The sequence below is a fragment of the Anarhichas minor genome, unplaced genomic scaffold, assembly GCF_050575085.1.
Source record: "Anarhichas minor isolate MPS153535 unplaced genomic scaffold, ASM5057508v1 ptg000054l, whole genome shotgun sequence".
Lineage (NCBI taxonomy): Eukaryota > Metazoa > Chordata > Actinopteri > Perciformes > Anarhichadidae > Anarhichas > Anarhichas minor.
This window is the reverse complement of record NW_027466500.1, coordinates 3061330-3080007: the sequence shown is the minus strand read 5'-3', so window position 1 is coordinate 3080007 and position 18678 is coordinate 3061330. Positions and strand designations below refer to the sequence as shown.

Genomic DNA, 18678 nt, shown 5'->3' with positions numbered 1-18678 from the left:
TAGCACTGTCCTTGAAAGAAGAGCAGGAGGAAACGCAGTGTGAAATGGGAATCAAGGCTGTAAAAGGCAATGTGCTGCAACGCAGTGATGGGTTCTTGGATGTTTTCAGGCTGTTGAGCAAGCTGCATTTTATGTACAAGTATGTGTGTTTGTTTGTGTGTGTGTGTGTGTGTGTGTGGGTTGGTCATTCTAGGAACGGTGTGAATTTGGAAACTCTTGTCAGTGTGGTTGAAATGAATCTTATTAATTTCCCCGTGAGAAATAAACATGATGAGAAACTCTCAAATGTCTTTTATTGAACAGACACTTACAATAAATCAGCTGAGTGGTCAGAGCTCTTTCCCCCACGGGTGGTTTGGAGGTCTAACAATGAGTCAAGATTTTAACAGAGTATATATGCTTCTCACAAACAGAACTGCTTCTTCTAGCTGCACATTATCTCTCGTCCCCCCCCCAGCAGGCGTATTCCCTTTTCGGTTGAAGCTAAGATGTCACCGCTCTCTCGTGTCTGGCGAGCGGGAGGCCGAACCGTCCACAAACAGTCCTAAATCAGCTTTTGGCAGGGGGGGGGGGGGGTCCGTAAGGTCGGATCTGGGTGGGTATGCTGTGCAGTGTAGTGATTCAGCCTGCATGTGACATTATGCATGTGGTGAATGTTGTGAGGCAAAATCCGTTGGATATAATGCTGTCGTACCGCTACCATATGGTACTAAAGACCACTGCTGTTTCTGCTTCAGGGAGAAAGGCGTAGGTGAAGATAACAGCGAGTCGGCCAGAGGCTACCTTTGTTTACTCTCGAGTTCTGCTTTTTAACGTCTGCATGCGCACAATATTCAGAGTTAAGCGATGCAAGTTACATCTAAAAGAACATACTGATACATTACAACAGTCGGGTACTGATGTTAGTGGCATGTCAATCATCAGTGAACCATTTTACGAGTGAGTTGTGCATAAGAAGCTATAGTTGAGTCAGGCTAATTCTGATCCAGGACCTGATGGCTTGTTACCACTGGGACCCGTTACCCAAAGACTAAATACTTCCCATGCACGGAAGTAATCATTCTCCTGTTTGTTGTTGTTTGCATTGTAGCAGTGTGTCCTTCCTCTGTTTATTCTAGGCCTTCTAATTAGATTGCTAGACTGTAAACCAGCAGATCTTTACATGCTGAACACCACGGTTGAGTAACTTGGTGGTATTTAATCTATACTGCATTCTATTTAGCCAGATGACATCCTATATAATTTGGATTTAACCCTTCCCCCCCGAGGTCCTTTCCCAGCGCTTATAGACGGGGAACACTCGCACAACGTCTCCTCTACCCAGCATTACACTGGAATGCCATTGTAGGATGCAACCAGGGTGAATGGCATTTATTTTTACATGAATGGTGAAAATTAGCAAAAGGCATGGCAACCTCATGCCAACGGATGCCGTTGTTAGTATGGAGAAGGTGTCACAATCAGGCTTTTGCCTTATGTGTTCTGCGTGTGTTTTTCGGTAGCTCCTCACTCTTCAACTCAGTCACTCCCTCAGCACCAGTCCAAACTCCCTTCACCTGTCCCTTATCTGTAATCAAGCACTCCCTCATCAGCACCACTCTCCTCACCTGTTCTAGTCACTATTTAAACCCCTGTCTTTCACTCACTCACTGCCAGGTCATTGTTTTTCCCCTATCTACCCGCCCGTGTTGTTCCCGGTTTCCCAGTCTGCCTGTTCCGTCTTGTCCTTGGATTCCCTGTTTGTTTTTTGGTTTGTGCATTAAACCTTTTTTCCACTTCACCTGACTGTCTGCTCCTGAGTCCTCATTATGTCCCGTGACAGAAGGTCCTTAATTCTTGCTTCGCCTCATCATATGACCACCATCAAACTATTCTTTGTGTCAGCCTGGGAATAAAGGCGACCCAGTTAGAGAGGTATGCTGGTGAGACGAGAAAAATGCACTCTTGTCCTTTTCTGTTAAGATATAGGTCACACCTGAAACTGCTAAATTCTGTTTTACTTACATTTTTTATTTTCCTGTTTTGTCGCACTTGGTTATGTCCACTTCCATGTGCACTCCAATCACTGAAGTCTGCTGGATTTATAACACAAAACAAAAAGAGAGCATCATTGCGAAACAGAATATGGCGGTTTTCCATATTCGTATGAAGCCAAAATCCCTAGAAATGCGTTACCATACATGGGTTACCAGACGCTTCTCTTCACCTGATGGCAATGGGCTCCACTGGGAGGGCGTGATGTGCAGGAGGTCCACAGTGTGCAGATTCCCTGCTTATGGAGAGATCAAACATCTGATGTCCAAGTCGTTAGAAGCGGCCCAAATAATCGTCCTGTATAAGAGAAACTGGAGATGTTCTTGTTCCTGTACGAGAGAGCCCCTTCCATATTCTGGAGGTTTTTGGTGTCACGAAAAAGAAAATGAAAATCATTCATTTTTAACACAGAATGGAAAGCCAACCTGATGATAATAAAATGTGTTTTAATACTGATACTTGGAGTATTGTGTCATGTCTCCAGGGATTACAGTGCAATAACCATCAGCAGATGCTTGTGGAAATCTTGATGTCTTGTAAGAAGAAGACTCATGCCGGACATATAAATGTAGCAAATTTAAACACTAAGTGACCAGGTTTTTAAGTTGCATCATTAAAATTTTGCACACCATTGTGTGACCATGGCGATCGGACTAGTCTGGACTGGCCCTCTTTGGCAAGATTTGGAACCATATTTTTTTTCCTTGACATCAGAGGAGGAAACGATAAATAACTGTCTACCCGTTAAATCTTTTTCCATTGGAGAGCTGATTGTTGGAGTTGGACGTCGTTGAGAGGCCAGCTCGGTAAAGTGTCAGCCTGATGCCAAACTGGAGTTTTGTCCCACTCTACAGACTGCAAAGTGACTGTGTGTGTGGTGGGCAACCTTTCAACGCCCGGCAACTCATGCCAGCTGGCTCGTCTTGATACGTTAGGTTGAGCAAGGCATACTTTACTTTACAGAAATCTGGGACATGGCTGAGCCAGTGTGTTAAAACTGAGACTCGTATGTCTGTAATACCATTGGCTTTCATCAAGTGTGGACGATGCTGTAGGATTTGACTCTGTCATGACAATGAGAGGGAAATGGAAAAGAGACAAAGTGTGAAATACAAATTTAGCTATTTGTTTCTCAAATGGCATTTTAAAATGGACTTAGGCATTGTCGAGGCTTAAGTGCTAAACTGACGGAGTCTCAAGTCAAGTTTTTCCTTCTTCTGGTAATAAAACCACCAAATGAATGCCTAATACTTGATTACTGAGACCAATATTGACTTTTGAAGAAAGAAAAAAATCTGATATCCCACTATTAACTTTTTAAGGACAGGACACTGTTTATTAATGAACTTAAACATATCTTTATTATTTTTGTGTTGTAACCTCGTGTTGCCAATTTGCAAAAATATATAAACCATGCTATCAGTGGCAAGCTGATGGTATGGTTTATATCCTACTATCAGCTTGCTATAGTAGGATATAATACTATAGTTAAATAGTAACTATAGTATTATATCACCGATAGTTAACCTAACCAAGGTTAGGCTAACTGGAACCCAACCGAGGCTAACTGGAACCCAACCGAGGCTAACTGGAACCCAACCAAGGCTAACTGGGAACCTAACCGAGGCTAACTAGAACCTAACCTCGCACAGTGTGTGCCTGATCTCCTGATACATTTCCATGTAATCAAGCTTACAAGTTTAACAAATACAGTGTATCTGATGGGCTTTTGTCCCCTCTAACAGGCTACAGACCTTTCTCTCAGACTTTCTCAGAGTCGGACTCCTTAATCAGTGTAATGTAGATGCATGATAATGGACTACAGTGTGTGTGTGGCTCCCATTATGTACAGTAAAGCAGTTTCTGTCCTAACTCATGACCTGCCAGATCAAACATGGGACTCATCATGTGACGTCTGTCAGCAACGAGAAGCTAGTCGGTGCACTTTGGGAGACAACCGTCTGTTAAACTGTTTGATGTATGTACCTAATGTATGAAGGAGGCAGGGTTTCTCTTGCCAACATCCATTGCTCAACAGTGATTGGCTATTGAAATGATGCAATTCTTTTGTGCAAATCAGACCGCTTTGCTGATGTTTTTTAACATGCTGTGTCGCAATGTATTCTCAGTCCTCTGAACCGATGCCCATCTGCATCAATGGTATTATATTTTTCCTTTTTAGAGGTATTAAAAAGGTTTTTAACGTTTAATTAGTTTTTAGGGTACAGATGCCCTGAGCCGATCAATTGGTGCATTTCATTGAGAGCTGTTGCGTTTAAAGTGCTCATGATTCATGTATTTACTAAAAACAACTTAACTTTGCCTTGCATTGTTTAGCTTGATTTGATGCCAAATAGCTCTGTGTTTGTTTGAAGAGGAAGTGTCTTGAAGAAAAGTTGTTCTGTTTGGAGAAGGTGTCACAAAGCTATATGAGCACATGACTTCCATCAGGTCCAGGGGAGAAGATGCTGGGACAGGGGGGGATGGTGTCGGATACGTTGAGGGTGGAGACGAGAGCAGGAAAAGAAAAGAGGAGTGATGGGAGGTAATAAAAGTGAATTGGAGAAAATAGGAATACGAAAATACGAGTTGCACAATACAAGCCAGGGGAGCAACAGCAGATAAAATGAGGCAAGACATTTATTGAGAGAATAGATTGAGCAATAGACAGTAGAACAGTTTGGATTGTAAAAGGCAACACCCTCGAGAACATTGTGCAACAACATAATAAAAAATTAAAAAATCCTTCACGTTTTTGCACGATTGTTCTCAGGATTATTACACTATTTACTTGAATGCTATGAATCTAGAAGTTGACGTCTAAATGCCGAAGAGCGTAAAAGCGTGTTGGAAGGGTTGAGGAGAACGGGAGTTTGAGGTGAGGAGAAGAGGGAGGGATGGACACTGAGATGCAAAGAGGGGCGGGTCCAATGGGCTGCTGACAGTGGGGTGTCAACCTACTAAACCTCTGCATGGTATAATATGAGGCCGTCGCTTTAGTTGTGCATCTGGTCAGAGGAGAGGAGTCTTGTTCCTGGTTTAACTCTGCTGTAAGTATGTTGTAATGGGAAAATATGTCATAGTCTCATGTGAAGGTTTAAAGAATGTAAGTCCTAAAAGAGCAGACACCAAACTGTAGTTTCAGTAGATGACTTTAATTAGTTTAGTATCCAGGTGTCTTGTTATCTGTTATCATTGTGCACTGTTTCTTTCTTCTTCGTGAGACAGAGACACAGAGAGGCCTTGGGTAACAGAGATCCTCTGTTTGAAATACTTTTACTTCCTTTGCAGACGCGTTATCTGAAGTTGTAAAGGCGTAAACCTTTGCATGCAGATATGATGTGTGAGGGTAAAGAATGTCTATTCTGTCTCTGCAATGGTCATTTTAACGATGTCACAGTGGCTTCAAAGGAAGCATCTGCTGTGAGTTTGAACTGTTTATTGTAAGGCAAACTGTGAACAAAGGGATTTGTAAACAGGAGATAAAGCATCTTCCTGACTGTCTTAAATGAAGTATACTAAGGCTCGAAGGATGACCTGCCTTTTATTGTGTTCTTTGTGTATTCTTGTTAGCTAAGCAGATAACAGGAAGCTGTCTGAGCATAAATGTCCATGCATTGTGACTGTTGGGCAGACCACTCTTCCAGATCACTGCAATGTGTCTGTGAGACTGTTCTCTTTGCTTGCAAGCAAATAAATTGACTTTACAAACCTTGATCGTTCATCAAAACTCTGTTTTACTTCATATTGATTGAAAACCTTCACTTTCTTCTCCCGACTAGTCATAAGAAATATTCCACAACAATGTTTATTAAAGGTTTTCTTTAAAGGGTTAATGGGGCAGAAAATGGTGACGTTTCTGCATTTATTTAGTCCTTTGTAGCACATACTGTATATGAGGAATGCTGTGTGAGGGGAAGCATGTCTCTGACCGATGGGATGTCTTGTGAGTTTCACAAATATTATGCAACTTTACCATCAAGCGGCAAAGATCTTTTTGAATTTTGTTTTCTTGAGACCACTCGTTCTTGTGGTTTTTCTTCCACTGGTGCTGTCGTGCTGCCTAAACCTGACAACTGAATTGTTTTATTGTATTTTGTTTACTGTTGAAATAACATTTCGCAACCCATTATTTAATTGCTGTGTTGGCCACAGATTGTCTGGCTCATTAATAAGCTAAATATAGAAAGGGGGGACTTATGGCTGCTGCTGATAAAAAATGTAGGTGCTGCCAGACTCTGAATGTTTACCGCGTTGGAAACATGAGTGTGTTACCTGTGTCTTTCAGACCTGGTGCCACCCTGATCAAACCCTGACCGAGCACGAGCCTCTAACTGTCTAACAACAAACATGACGGTCATCAACGCACCGCGGGACAAGTAAGAGAAACTCTTTTAAAGGGAACCAAACTGTTAAGAGTCTATCAGAGACTTATTAATGTCAATATATGCTGCTGTTTTAGTTTCAGTATGTGCAACATTTCTTTTGGATGAGACCCAGTAAATAAATAACTTGTTGATGTTGCATGACTTCACTGATGTACCTTCGTGTGAACTTCCTTTTGCCTCTTTCCCAGATACAATGCAGTATGGATCATTTTCTTCATCCTGGGCTTGGGAACCCTCTTACCCTGGAATTTCTTCATGACGGCGACGATGGTAAGTTAGGAAACATTTTAGGGCATTTTTATTCTTCTGGATGTGACGATACTTGCACCCAAACGCAGTTAATCCTCAGAACAACAGACGGATGGTTGTGAAAGGAAGAGGCCGGTTGGTGGCCTTGTGGTTGGTCATTGGTCAATTAAAAGGTTGGGCTCCACTTAGAAAACAAACGTTTTTTTTTGTTTACCTAACAACTTAACTTCTTAAAATGTGTAATTTCAGGTCATCGTCCTGGAGGGGTTAACCCGCCCTTTGGGGGATTGTTTACTTGAAGCTCAAATAGCTTATACTTGTTTGTTTTGATGAATGAAAAGTTTGAATGCCACTTTGATAAATAAGAAGCCCTTTACCATTCAGTTGTTTTAGAGAGGCGTTGATTCAAGGATTGCATTTTCTTACGTTTTCTTAGTGTTCCTAAACGCCTCTCAGTATTGACCTTTTGGGAATCTGTAATTAATAGATGGCTTTATCTTCCTGCAATGTTTCAGAAAATAAAGGTTCTAGATTATGATGCCACTTACATTCCTGCAAATTACAGTCCTATGACTCAAACTTGTGACTCCATACCGAATTAATTATCATTCACTGTTGTTGAGTCGCAGGAGCTGATAACCATCGTAATAACTGTGCGTCCCTCCATCCTCTTCTTCAGTACTTCACAAGCAGGTTGAAGGACCCGTCAGCGGACGTCTCCTCCCATCAGGCGACCAACGAGACCTCGAAGGACGGAGATACTCGCAACGTGCTGGAGTCAAAGTTCAACAACGTGATGACGCTTTGCGCCATGGTGCCGCTGCTCATCTTCACCTGCCTCAACTCCTTCCTTCACCAGAGGTATCCACCCCGCTCCGTGTAGATCTTTGGTGATTTCCTGTATCTAGTATGTACACTTCACCGCTCACAGGAAGCAGCTAGTTAAACCCCTCGAGGACAACACATGAAATTTGGTAACACGAGACATTCAGAGGACGAACCTTTTTGGTTTCCCGCTCTCTCTGCCTCCTGCTTATCGGTACCCCTTGGTCGCCACATGCCACCATACATGTAGGTTACTTATGTGAATGCATGTCCATATGCCTGCACTGTGTTTTCTTTCATTAAAGTGGGATTGAGCGAGATCTTGGGTGGACCCTGACCACGGCTGACCATGCCCCTACACAAACACACCCAGGAATGCTATTTATGTTCTCTACTACCCCCCCGACCCCCTTTTCTTCTTCACCTCTTTTTGTTCTTTTCCTCCTGCTGTCCCTCACTTTCTCACTATACTTTATTCCTGCAGACCTTTTTCTCTTTTTTCTCCCTCTTTTTTTCCTGGGCTGCTCATTCTGACATTAGAGCCCAACTCACTCAATTGTTCACTTTCTTAAACTCTTTTTTGAATTTGTTTTATTGGTTTATTTGATAAGGGACAGTGCACATTAGTAAAAACATTGCTGTAAATGCGCCAGAGTTAGCCAAGAGGCTATTTTTCATCTGTAGTCATAAGGCAGATGTCAGAAATGTCAAAACATTTGTCAGAAATGTCATCAGAAAATGTTTGTTTTTACTTATGTTCATAAACAACTCGTCCATATTATATTCTCTCTCTTTTCTTTTTTTTTAACACTTTTCTATTGTGTGTTGACAAATAAGTAGCTGCATATTTGTTGGATTTACCCAACTTTTTTAAATATATATATATTTTTTATTCATTCTTAAAGTGTCCAAAATGGATCTGGCTAATGTTCTTGATTAGTAGTCGTGTTCAAATGTATTTTCTCCGTGTTGCTTTCACTCTCAGGATTCCTCAGAAGCTTCGGATCATCGGTAGCCTCGCGGTCATCCTGGTGGTTTTCCTGTTGACGGCGGTGTTCGTCAAGGTGGACATGGCCCCGCTGACCTTCTTCACCATCACCATGATCAAAATTATCTGCATCAACTGTGAGTTTCTAAATGCACAACTGATGATCATTACATCATCTGTAGTCGCTGCAGGGAAAGTCCAAAAGAAAGCTGAAACCTTGATCACAATGATCAACCAATCACAGACCAAAATGAAGTTAACTGGACATTATATCACAGACGAAGCATTTGTTGCAGGGCTGTTGTATTTGACGTTGTTACTCAATGATTGCCTTTTATCTCATTTCCACAATGAGCTCGTCTTCTTTGATCAACATCATCTGCATTCAGTGTGTTGGGAAAATCCCTTTCCTTTGGGTACACGCACACACACACGCACACACACATTATCTCATACCACACTGAGCTTCAGAACACAGTCTGTAATCTCTCTGCTGTTTGTTTATTTACAATGACCCACTGAGCAGCAGGGATAAGCTCACCCCCCTCCGTATCCCCGTTGGGCCGGTCCTGACCCGCAGGTCTTCATGAGGAACAGCCCATCTTGTTTGACTTAGAGTGGAGGACATTCTGACCTGTAAGCTTTGATATAGACGTCTGTACATTCTTCTTAGTGGAAACATCTCTGCAGCTAATTAAGCTCCAAAGTCGCTGTATGAATGGTTGTTAACGATCGGTGTGATGCGAGTCCCCTTATTGGCTTCAACTCTGTGTGAAGTGAGAGAAAGACAATAGTTATATAACAGTTCTGTAAAACAATTAATTTGCTCGATGTTGTTTTGGGAAACAATCTCCTCGTTTGTGACTTTTGTTCTGTTGCTGTGGGTCAGTGTGTTTCTTCCTGTGTCCCAGCGGCTCTTTAACGTTTACTGATTGAACTTCCTGGTCTTGTTCCCAGCGTTCGGGGCGATTCTTCAGGGCAGTCTGTTCGGCCTGGCAGGAATACTGCCCGCCTCCTACACCACCCCCATCATGAGTGGACAGGGGCTGGCCGGCACCTTCGCCGCTTTCTCCATGATCTGCGCACTGGCCAGTATGTCTCACACACACAAAGTACACTTCTTCTTCTGTCATTAGAAGTGAGGATACACAAGAGGTGGACAAAACGACGAAAACACTTTGCTGTACATTAACTTTTTAGGAGATACCGCTGATGCAAGACGAGTTTAATGTTTTGTTGCACAATCCCCGTCTACTGCAATGCCATTTCTAGAAATATGTCTTTCCATGTCTTGCACATCTTCTAACTTCTAATAAAATAGTGACAGAAAGTAAAACTTGCTAGTTACTAAGTTTACTTCTGCTTTTAGGTGAAAGTTTGAGACACACATCCACACCCAAATATTGTTACATATTGTTACATAATGTGTTAAATGATTTGGTAAAAGCCAGATGTTAAGAGATTAACAAACGTTGATGGCTGCTCTTTGTATTTGATCTCCTAGACAGAAAACACAATTAGATGCTTGGAAGTTCTTCTGCCACTCAGGATTGTTTCTGTCAGATGTGCTTGTTCAGTTTCTCACCAAAAGAAATCCAACCACAGCAGACTGCATTGAGGAATGTCTCCTCAGTCCATGCGGCTGTGCTGACGTTAGCTGCTGAGGGTGAATTATGGGAACTGAGAATGGTTTACCTATTTCATTATTGGCTTCAGTATTATGTTGCCATTGGGATTTGACAACATACAGATATTTCTTGAGGTTTTAAAGCACATTTTTGGTGCCTGAGTTACTTGTGGGTTAGTCTAATACATTTGAATTGAAATTTGAATTGAGGAATACTAACACTATGAGAAACATTTGCTCTAGATCAATACCGATATGAAGCAAACCGCTGATGATTGTTGTGTGTGTTGCGTTTGTGTGTAGCTGGATCGGCCCTGCAGGACAGCGCTTTTGGTTACTTCATCACAGCCTGTGTGGTCATTCTTCTGGCCATAATGTCTTACATTGTGCTGCCCAGGATGGTAAGACCTCATCTTCTCTACATGAAACATGGTTTTACAGTGTTCAATACCTCATGATTAAAAGAACTACAAATCATTTGTTTTAAACCACTTTCAAATGTTTTTGTGCCCATTTCTGCTCTCATTAACTTTGTACCTTTTTGGAAAAAATACCTCCTTAGCTTAAGATAAGTGCTGCATGCGTTTAGATTCAGTGCTGTCTGTAGTTGCATCTTTTTTTAAAATGTTAAACCAGTCCACACTCCACTCCTTGTGGAGGTGATGGCTAACACATCTGCCAGTGAGGATTAGCAGCAGCTCAGAGACCACAATGTGGTCCCTGTATCCTTTTCTCTCTGCTCTACTCTGGCTCGGTGGACTCGCCTCATTATGGTTGTTTGTTTTTCTTAACAGGAGTTTTTCCAGTTTTACATGGAGAGTAATAGATCCTCACCCTCTGCTGATGAGGGGAACAATATGGACTTACTCAAAAAAGGTACGTAATCCAAAAGTTAACAATTATGGACGTGTTCTTTGAATGACGTCCTCAACATGAACACAGGCTAACGTAATAACACCATGTTTATGTTATGGCCATCAGTTTTGTATTTTCTGTCTCTCAGTTTGATGTGATGGATAACGCTCTGATATTAATTAGGGGTGTCACGGATCACAAACCTCACGGTTCGGTTCGGATCACTGTTCAGGGGTCACGGTTCGGATCATTTTTCGGATCAACAAAGAAAAGGGGAGGAGACAAATATAACTTTGCTTTCCATTTATTAATTAAAGAACTTCAAGAACACTTAAAGCAAAGAACTTGAAGATGTCCAATTTGAAACAAAATGAAATAAATAAATAAAAATAATACATTCAAGAATTCTGTTAAGTTTAAGTGCAACATGAGGTATGTTGATATCCTCGTCCTTTGATCAATATTGTAAGAAAGAAACAGCCAGTGAGCTAGCTTCCACTGTTCACACTGAACTGAACTGCCCGGCAACAACTTGGGTCTATGTTTACTTCCTGTCAGGTTATGTCATTCAAATACACTGAAATAATATTTACCATTACTGTGACATTATTTTCAAAAAGATGAGAATATCTCCATTGTCTGGGGAGAGGGTAGACCTTTCTGTGGTGACTGGGATATTATTGGGCCTGTCTAGCTTCCACTCTGATAGTTCTGTCAGCACCTGCCCCAGGTGTGTGTGTCTGTGTGACTCTCACAGAGGGGGCGTGTCTGCAGCACCGGACTATGAATCACTCCGCCGTGGTGAAAGCGGTCTCTACAGTCTTTTCCTTTTCATAGAGGTCTGGAACAAGCTTCATGCTGAAGTGGGTGCGTGAGTGGATTTCGTAGCGTGGCTCAAGCATTTTAACCAGATTTAGAAATCCTTTGTTTTCTACAACGGAGTGTCCCCCTTCGCTGACAGACCGGATGGTGTCTCTTCATATGTGTGGACATGCCGATGTATTGCCGTTATCGTGTCTTTCTCTTTAAATAACGGCTACATACCGTAACGGTTTCGTCCACCACCCTCATCCGTCATTATAGGTTACAGGGAAGACAAAATGCTCCCAAACTTGCGACTTAAATGACGCCGCGGCTTCTGACGTTCCTCCGCTCGCCATGACTTTCGCCGTTAAATGCTTTTAACCTGCTCCGTTCACGTGAACACACTACTGCTTTATATCTGTTCACTGACACTCTGCATTGATATTCGGGGACTTGTTACTTGAAAAGGAACAGCAGCAGTAAAACTGTATTACACACTATGATGATTAAAGAGTAAAAAAAAAAAGAAAAAAAATACTCGATTGATCCGCGGTTCACGAGTGATCCGAACCGTGAGGGGTGATCCGAACCGTGAGGGGTGATCCGAACTGTGAGGGGTGATCCGAACCGTGAGGGATGATCCGAACGGATCACGGATCAATCCGTGATCCGTGACACCACTAATATTAATCATGAGTCACTTTCTTTCTGATCGATTTGTAGCCTTAGTGTCTCCTTTACACCCAAAGGTCTCTTTACTACACACTGACCAGGAAGCCAAACCCGCTGAAAGTGTTTCACTTTTGTGTTTTGGCGACAGCTCGACCAGTCTGTTCTGTTAATTACTAGTGTGTGCGAACGTAATGGGAACCCGGTGTTACAGAACAATTAAAGTCTTGTGCGTACACCGACTCAAATGTGGGAACGACGGCGTTTACTCCCATGTGTCGCTTGACCAATGTAACGATAGAGAGGTGTTTGTTTGTGTTGTTTCTCAGAAAGCCCAGCAGAGAAGCGTCTGGTGGTCAGTCTGGTGGAGAACGAGGCCAAGCCCACCGTGTCTGTGATAAACATCTTCAAACAGGTGACATGACTTTTTCACATTGTGACGTATAAAGGCAAATTAATGAATGCCAAAAAAGTAGATATGTCTGCTGTGACACATTCTTAGCATTCAAAACATCACCTCTGGCTGTTTGATTGGGCAGTAATAACTAGCTGCCATTCAGCATCACCAGTTAGATCTAGCTTCATTCTGGTGACCTCTTCATGCATTTCATCCACCCTCTTCCTGTTCGACAGAGATCAACATAGTTACCTAAATATTGATTATGATCGTCTTGTGCTCTTCAGATCTGGGTGATGGCTCTGTCGGTGTGCTTCATCTTCACCGTCACCATTGGAACGTTCCCGGCCGTAACAGTGGAGGTCAAGTCGACGGTAGTAGATGGGGGCACCTGGGGTGAGTCTCCATTTCTAACATCTATACAAAGCTACACTGCTGCCGTAGCGAGAGACATTTGAGAGGGATGACTAAATCAGCCTTCACTGCTGCTGTCTATGCAGATATATGTAGTTTATATTGAAAGTGCAGTGGACAAGCCTTTATTTATGAACATGAGCGCAGCCTGTGAAAATATAGAAATTAGTTTTAGTATCTTTAAATTGGTTTCTCCTTTAAAGGATTACTCCACAGAGGATCTGTCTTTTGTGAAATCTCTCTTCCCTGTTGGCTCGCAGTGCAGCTCGTTGTCCTTCATTGTGCACAGAAAGCTGTTATCAGTTTGGAGTCACAGCGAAAAAAAATAAATAACAAAACACCAAAGAAGTTTAAAACGTTTGTGAGAATGATTTGATACTTTCTGTGCTTTCTAAGCCCACCGAGGTTGAGGGTTTTCTGTCAAGCAAAGACCTCTGCAGTATCTTTGTTGTTAGTAACGGCTTGTTTGTCTTGCTCCCTTTTCAGAAAACTACTTCATCCCTGTGTCGTGTTTCCTCCTCTTCAACGTGATGGACTGGGCTGGCAGGAGTCTGACGGCCGTCTGCATGTGGGTCAGTAACACTAAAACACACGTAACACACGTTTTACCGACGAGGCTCCACCTTTCCCACCTTCTCTGGAGGTTTGGGCTTCCTCTTCCCTTTCTCTGGCTTCAGAGCTCCATCAGTGGATCTATCCAGGCGACTGTCTGGTAGTCTCAGGCGGACCTACAGCTTCCTTTTATGTATGCTGCCACTAAAAACTGCTAATACTGTAAAATACTACTGAAGCATATTTCAAAATGTACCAGTTTGTAGTAATGACAGTGACTAATACGTGAACTTTGTTACCTCAAGCAGCCCCATCAACAAATCAATTGAGAAATGTCTCTCTAGTTTATACACGTTTGCCTTATAGAGTCCATTTATAATGACCACATCACAATATTTAGTGTGATCTGCTGTTGTCTGTCAGGCGAATGGCGCTACGGAGAACAGACGCACTTAAATAGAAGCTTTTGGCTGCGTACAATGTTTACACGTGAATAAATCGCTGAGTCGTGAGTGGAAGAACATCAGTCACTAAGGGTTTGGGGGGGAAATAAAGGAGACAAGTTTTGTTCCTGAGATCGCCGGTTTGTTTCATGTTTTATGTTTTATGCTGCTACAAGCCTTAATAGATTGTTTAGGCTCATAATAACGCCTGTTGTCATGTGTTTTATTCACCAGTTGGTTTGAATGTTTTTTTTTTTCCCCTCTTTTGTCCGTCAAATGTTCGCTTCTTTCCAAGCAAAGATCTCTTAAAACTTTGTCCAAGAAAAACATAGATCTACAAACGAGTCTTATTCCCTGAGATCCAGAGGAAGTGATCAAATTGAATCAATTCATTCTGTACAAAGTGAGTACAGTTGGTTAACCCAGTCTGACCTGCACTGGAATGCAGCTTATTAGAGCAAGTTTATTTACCATCATTAGACGACACTGATCCAGGACCCGGAACCGCTTCTTCTGAGATGCTTTGTGACTCACGGTCCTTTAAACTGTTGTCTTTATACAGCTTTGTCCGTGTTTCTCCAACTTAAGCACCAGAGCACCCATAGTAATCTGCACATACACACATGCGTATATGTAAATCAGGATAAGGAAGCACCCAGAAGTATGTTAAAGTGTTGTTAAGTCTGTCCCTTTCTCCCTCCCTCCAGCCGGGTAAAGACAGCAGATGGCTTCCTGTCATGGTGGGCCTGCGGGTCATCTTCATCCCTCTCTTCATGCTGTGTAACGTCCAGCCTCGTTACTACCTCCCCGTGGTGTTTAGCCACGACGCCCTGTACATCATCTTCATGATCGTCTTCTCCTTCTCCAACGGATACCTGGCCAGTCTCTGCATGTGCTTTGGACCCAAGTAAGAAACGCACACATCCAGACGGTACACTTAGAATGACCAGAGTCAGGTTTGATAGATTCTTTCAGAGTATTGGTTGAGAAGATTGAGACCGAATAATTGGTGGATTAAGAGGAAGATATTTCATTTTTATTATATAATTTCAGCTTATAAGGATATAAAACCACAAACTGTTGTTTTTATATTCGTTTGTGTATAATTAAATGAAGATGACAGAGCTTTAGGGGTGCTGACCAATGCACAGCCAGTAGTTTAGCAGTTTTCCATGCATTCAGCTATGCTAAGCTAACCCACTTTGGGCTGTAGCACCTTACTTGCCGTACAGACATGAGTGATCACGTTTCAAATCCCCAAAGGAGACGTTTGTCTTGCAACAAGATAAAACACAGAACAGGATGAATTGACACCGTGTGTCGAACACCATTGTGTTTTCCTTCCTAATGAGTTTTGTCCCTCTCTTGTCTCTGTACAGGAAGGTGCCACCGCATGAGGCGGAGACGGCGGGGGCCATCATGGCCTTCTTCTTGTCCCTCGGCTTGGCGCTGGGCGCTGGAGTCTCCTTTGCTTTCCGGGCCATGATCTAAAACCTCCAGCAGACCCTTCAGTAGACGTAGATTAGACCACGACGCCGTCAAACACTCGACCTGTCAACTATCTCCGACCGAGTGGAGACGGCACAGCAGACCAGAAGACTAGAGGACCTCAGCCCTCTCACGTGTACAGTAGAGACTCGACTCATCCAGCCATCTCAGCAACAATATAAGCTAAAACATGTTGCTGAATATTTAGCGTTCTTCCAAACTCAGCAGCCATTGATCAAAACGGCTCGTTTCTCTGAGATGATTTGAAGAGTTCAGAGTGCAACTAGCCAAGCGAATCAAAACCAAAACTCATCGTGGAGACGACGGCAGAGATTCTCCGAGGTGTTTTAAATTTCCCCAGATATCACAAGTCTTGAGCCCAGACAGAGTTAATGAAGACGGACTGTACACGTAGTATCCTAGAGCCTCCTTCATAAAATATTCTAATGCAAAAAATTATTTAAAAAATGATAAAACGATGTTTTTATGTGAAGTAAAGTTAAACATCTTACACTTTCTTTGAAACGGTCACATTCAGTTATGATGGTGTGTAAATAAAGTTTTTTTTTATAAATGAGGCTCTTAGATTCTGGTGTTCGGCTCGTCTACATAAACCTGTGAGTTTATGTATTAATTATGTTTAACTGATCCGCAACGTGTTTTTTTTTTTTATTTATTTATTTTTTTTATTTTGTTTTTTTTTAATGACTTCACTCTGGACTGTTGCAGCTTTTTAACTCTGATCAAGCCAAATACAAGAAGACAACATGGGAAATGATGAACTTTGAAGGGAGCCCACAACCCATCAAACTGTGTGTGTGCGCGTGTGTGTGTGTGTGCAAACCACTTTGTGTTTTGTAAACTCACTCATAACGGATCAGTAAATTCTCAAAGAATGTAAGGACGGACTGAAACCTAAAGACGAGGTTTTAATCAATAATCTGCTCCACTATCGGCTGAATGTTCATCTCTTAGAGCACACGTGTCAAACTCAAGGCCCGCGGGCCGAATCCGGCCCGCCACGTCATTTTATGTGGCCCGCGAATCCACCAGCAAAAAAAAAAAAAGTTAGACTTGAAAATAAAAATATCCCCATGGTCGAAATTATGAGATCTGTCGTGTCGGTGTCGGTGATGAAGGATACAATTCACGTCGGCATTTTGACACCAAACACGGAGCTAAATTTAGCCTCCAAGAAAAACATAAAATTGTCCAAGAATTAAAAGGCAGAATATATTTACAAAAGCTACAGCCCAGTGCATGCTAAAGGTATGTGAGCAGGTGAGCTCCGATCAGATACAGACTTTTACAAATGTCAGTTTGTGAAGAAACACCATCGCAGACCGAGTTCAGGAACTAGCAGCAATCTAACAACACAGCTAGCTAAGAGACGAGATACATCATCTATCAATGTTTGTAAGAGGCTCAAGGCAGACCTGATCTCAGTGAGGAGCTCTTGGATGTAGCTGCCATGCACGGGACGACAGCAGGGCGGGACATTAGTGATGCAGAGAGGTGACAAAAATAGCTTTGAACAAAGTTAATGTAATAACTTGTGTTTGATGATATTTGTCTTTGTTATTTTCTTTAAAAGTTTGATCTTTGATAGAGTAATGTGGGTTTCTTAACCCTAAATTAAAATGATTTATATTATAACAGAAATGTGCTTAAATATCATTTTACATTTATATAACTCCATGTACAATATTTTTACACTTGAATAAACAATAATCAAAAGCAGAGACAGTTATTTAACAATATGTTAGGAGTAGTTACAGTTATACAGTCTTACAGTTACAACCGGCCCTTTGAGGGAAACCATCATGCTGATGTGGCCCGGAGTGAAAATGAGTTTGACACCCCTGTCTTAGAGGGGGGTGTCTGTAGTTTAGAGGACGTTTAGAGGAACACAGTAGTTTAGAGGAACACAGAAGTCACATTTTCTGTCCACATGTTGAAGTTGTACTGTCACTGTGTCTTCCTGTTACATTTTGCTACAATGTATTATTGATCGCAGCAAAAAGAATATGCCGTCATCAGTATCGTGAAATGTGCCACGTGTAAATGAGATTAGGAGACTTTTTAATCTCATTCTTGGGTTTTTCTCGAGCCTGTGACATTTCTCATTTAAACCCATTTTCATGTAAGATAAGTTTTGTATCAGAAGTAGAGTTTAGTATGTTTTTCAAACTTTACCACTTGGCTCTAGCCGAGATAGTGTTCCGAATGCGGCGGAGATAAAGGGCTTTGGTGCCGGTCTGCTATATTTTTGTGGCCTTTTTTTGATGCTTTTTGTTCGAAGTTTGCTTTAGATGTACACTAGTCATAAAGCCAGCTGTGTACGTCCCAAATGTTTGTTTATAAGCACAACGTTGGTCTGTTCTTCCGTACTTTGTGTTTTGGTTGGTATGGGAGTTATGGACCATTAAAATGTTACATATTTTGCAGCTTAAAAAACAGTTCTGTGATAAAATAAAACTATTTTTAAGAATGTGGCTCCTCCTGTTGGTCATTTATGGAAATAAACTGCTCGACATCGCAGCAGCTGATGAGGTCAGAAAGAGCTGGAGATGAAGTTATTTCTGAACATCTGGACACCAGCGGCTCTTTCTGTAATTCATGAATGTGCGGTTTAAACTGTCTGTGTTCCCCAGCTGTGAGTGAATAATGAAGTTAACTGTCCATGAAAACGCCTCAGTGTTCGGCACAAAGATGCAGCTCATCTTGGCAACTTCTCCATGACCTTTATGAAACAAGGCCACTGATTGAGCCACTCTGCTCAGAGAGCATTAGTGCTACTTTACAGTAACGCTGTTCTAAATATTAGACTTAGATTTCCCATGACAGTTTTCTCCTGCAGGGTTTGGTATTGTGAAGAGCTGGTTTAGAGACATGACAAGAGGCATAGATCTTGAGAATTGTGTTAGAGAAAAACTGTACAGCTA

The 18678-nt window shown here is 42.0% G+C and overlaps 1 protein-coding gene across 1 annotated transcript; it reads left to right on the top strand.

The window, feature by feature from the left end:
* Positions 1-6320: 6320 nt before the first annotated feature.
* LOC142931818 (equilibrative nucleoside transporter 1-like) lies at positions 6321-18228 on the top strand. The gene is made up of 12 exons (XM_076075934.1): positions 6321-6413; positions 6611-6692; positions 7351-7532; positions 8482-8621; positions 9442-9576; positions 10415-10512; positions 10906-10987; positions 12769-12854; positions 13124-13232; positions 13737-13822; positions 14953-15152; positions 15625-18228. Exons 1-12 carry the CDS (start codon positions 6385-6387, stop codon positions 15734-15736), a joined length of 1341 nt encoding a protein of 446 aa, XP_075932049.1. The 5' UTR covers positions 6321-6384; the 3' UTR covers positions 15737-18228.
* Positions 18229-18678: the final 450 nt, after the last annotated feature.

Coding starts and splice junctions, on each gene's coding strand:
- LOC142931818 (XM_076075934.1), top strand. CDS start 6,385: ATGACGGTCATCAACGCACCGCGGGACAA. Junction 8,622..9,441: donor CAAAATTATCTGCATCAACT/GTGAGTTTCTAA, acceptor TCTTGTTCCCAG/CGTTCGGGGCGATTCTTCAG. Junction 13,233..13,736: donor AGTAGATGGGGGCACCTGGG/GTGAGTCTCCAT, acceptor CTCCCTTTTCAG/AAAACTACTTCATCCCTGTG.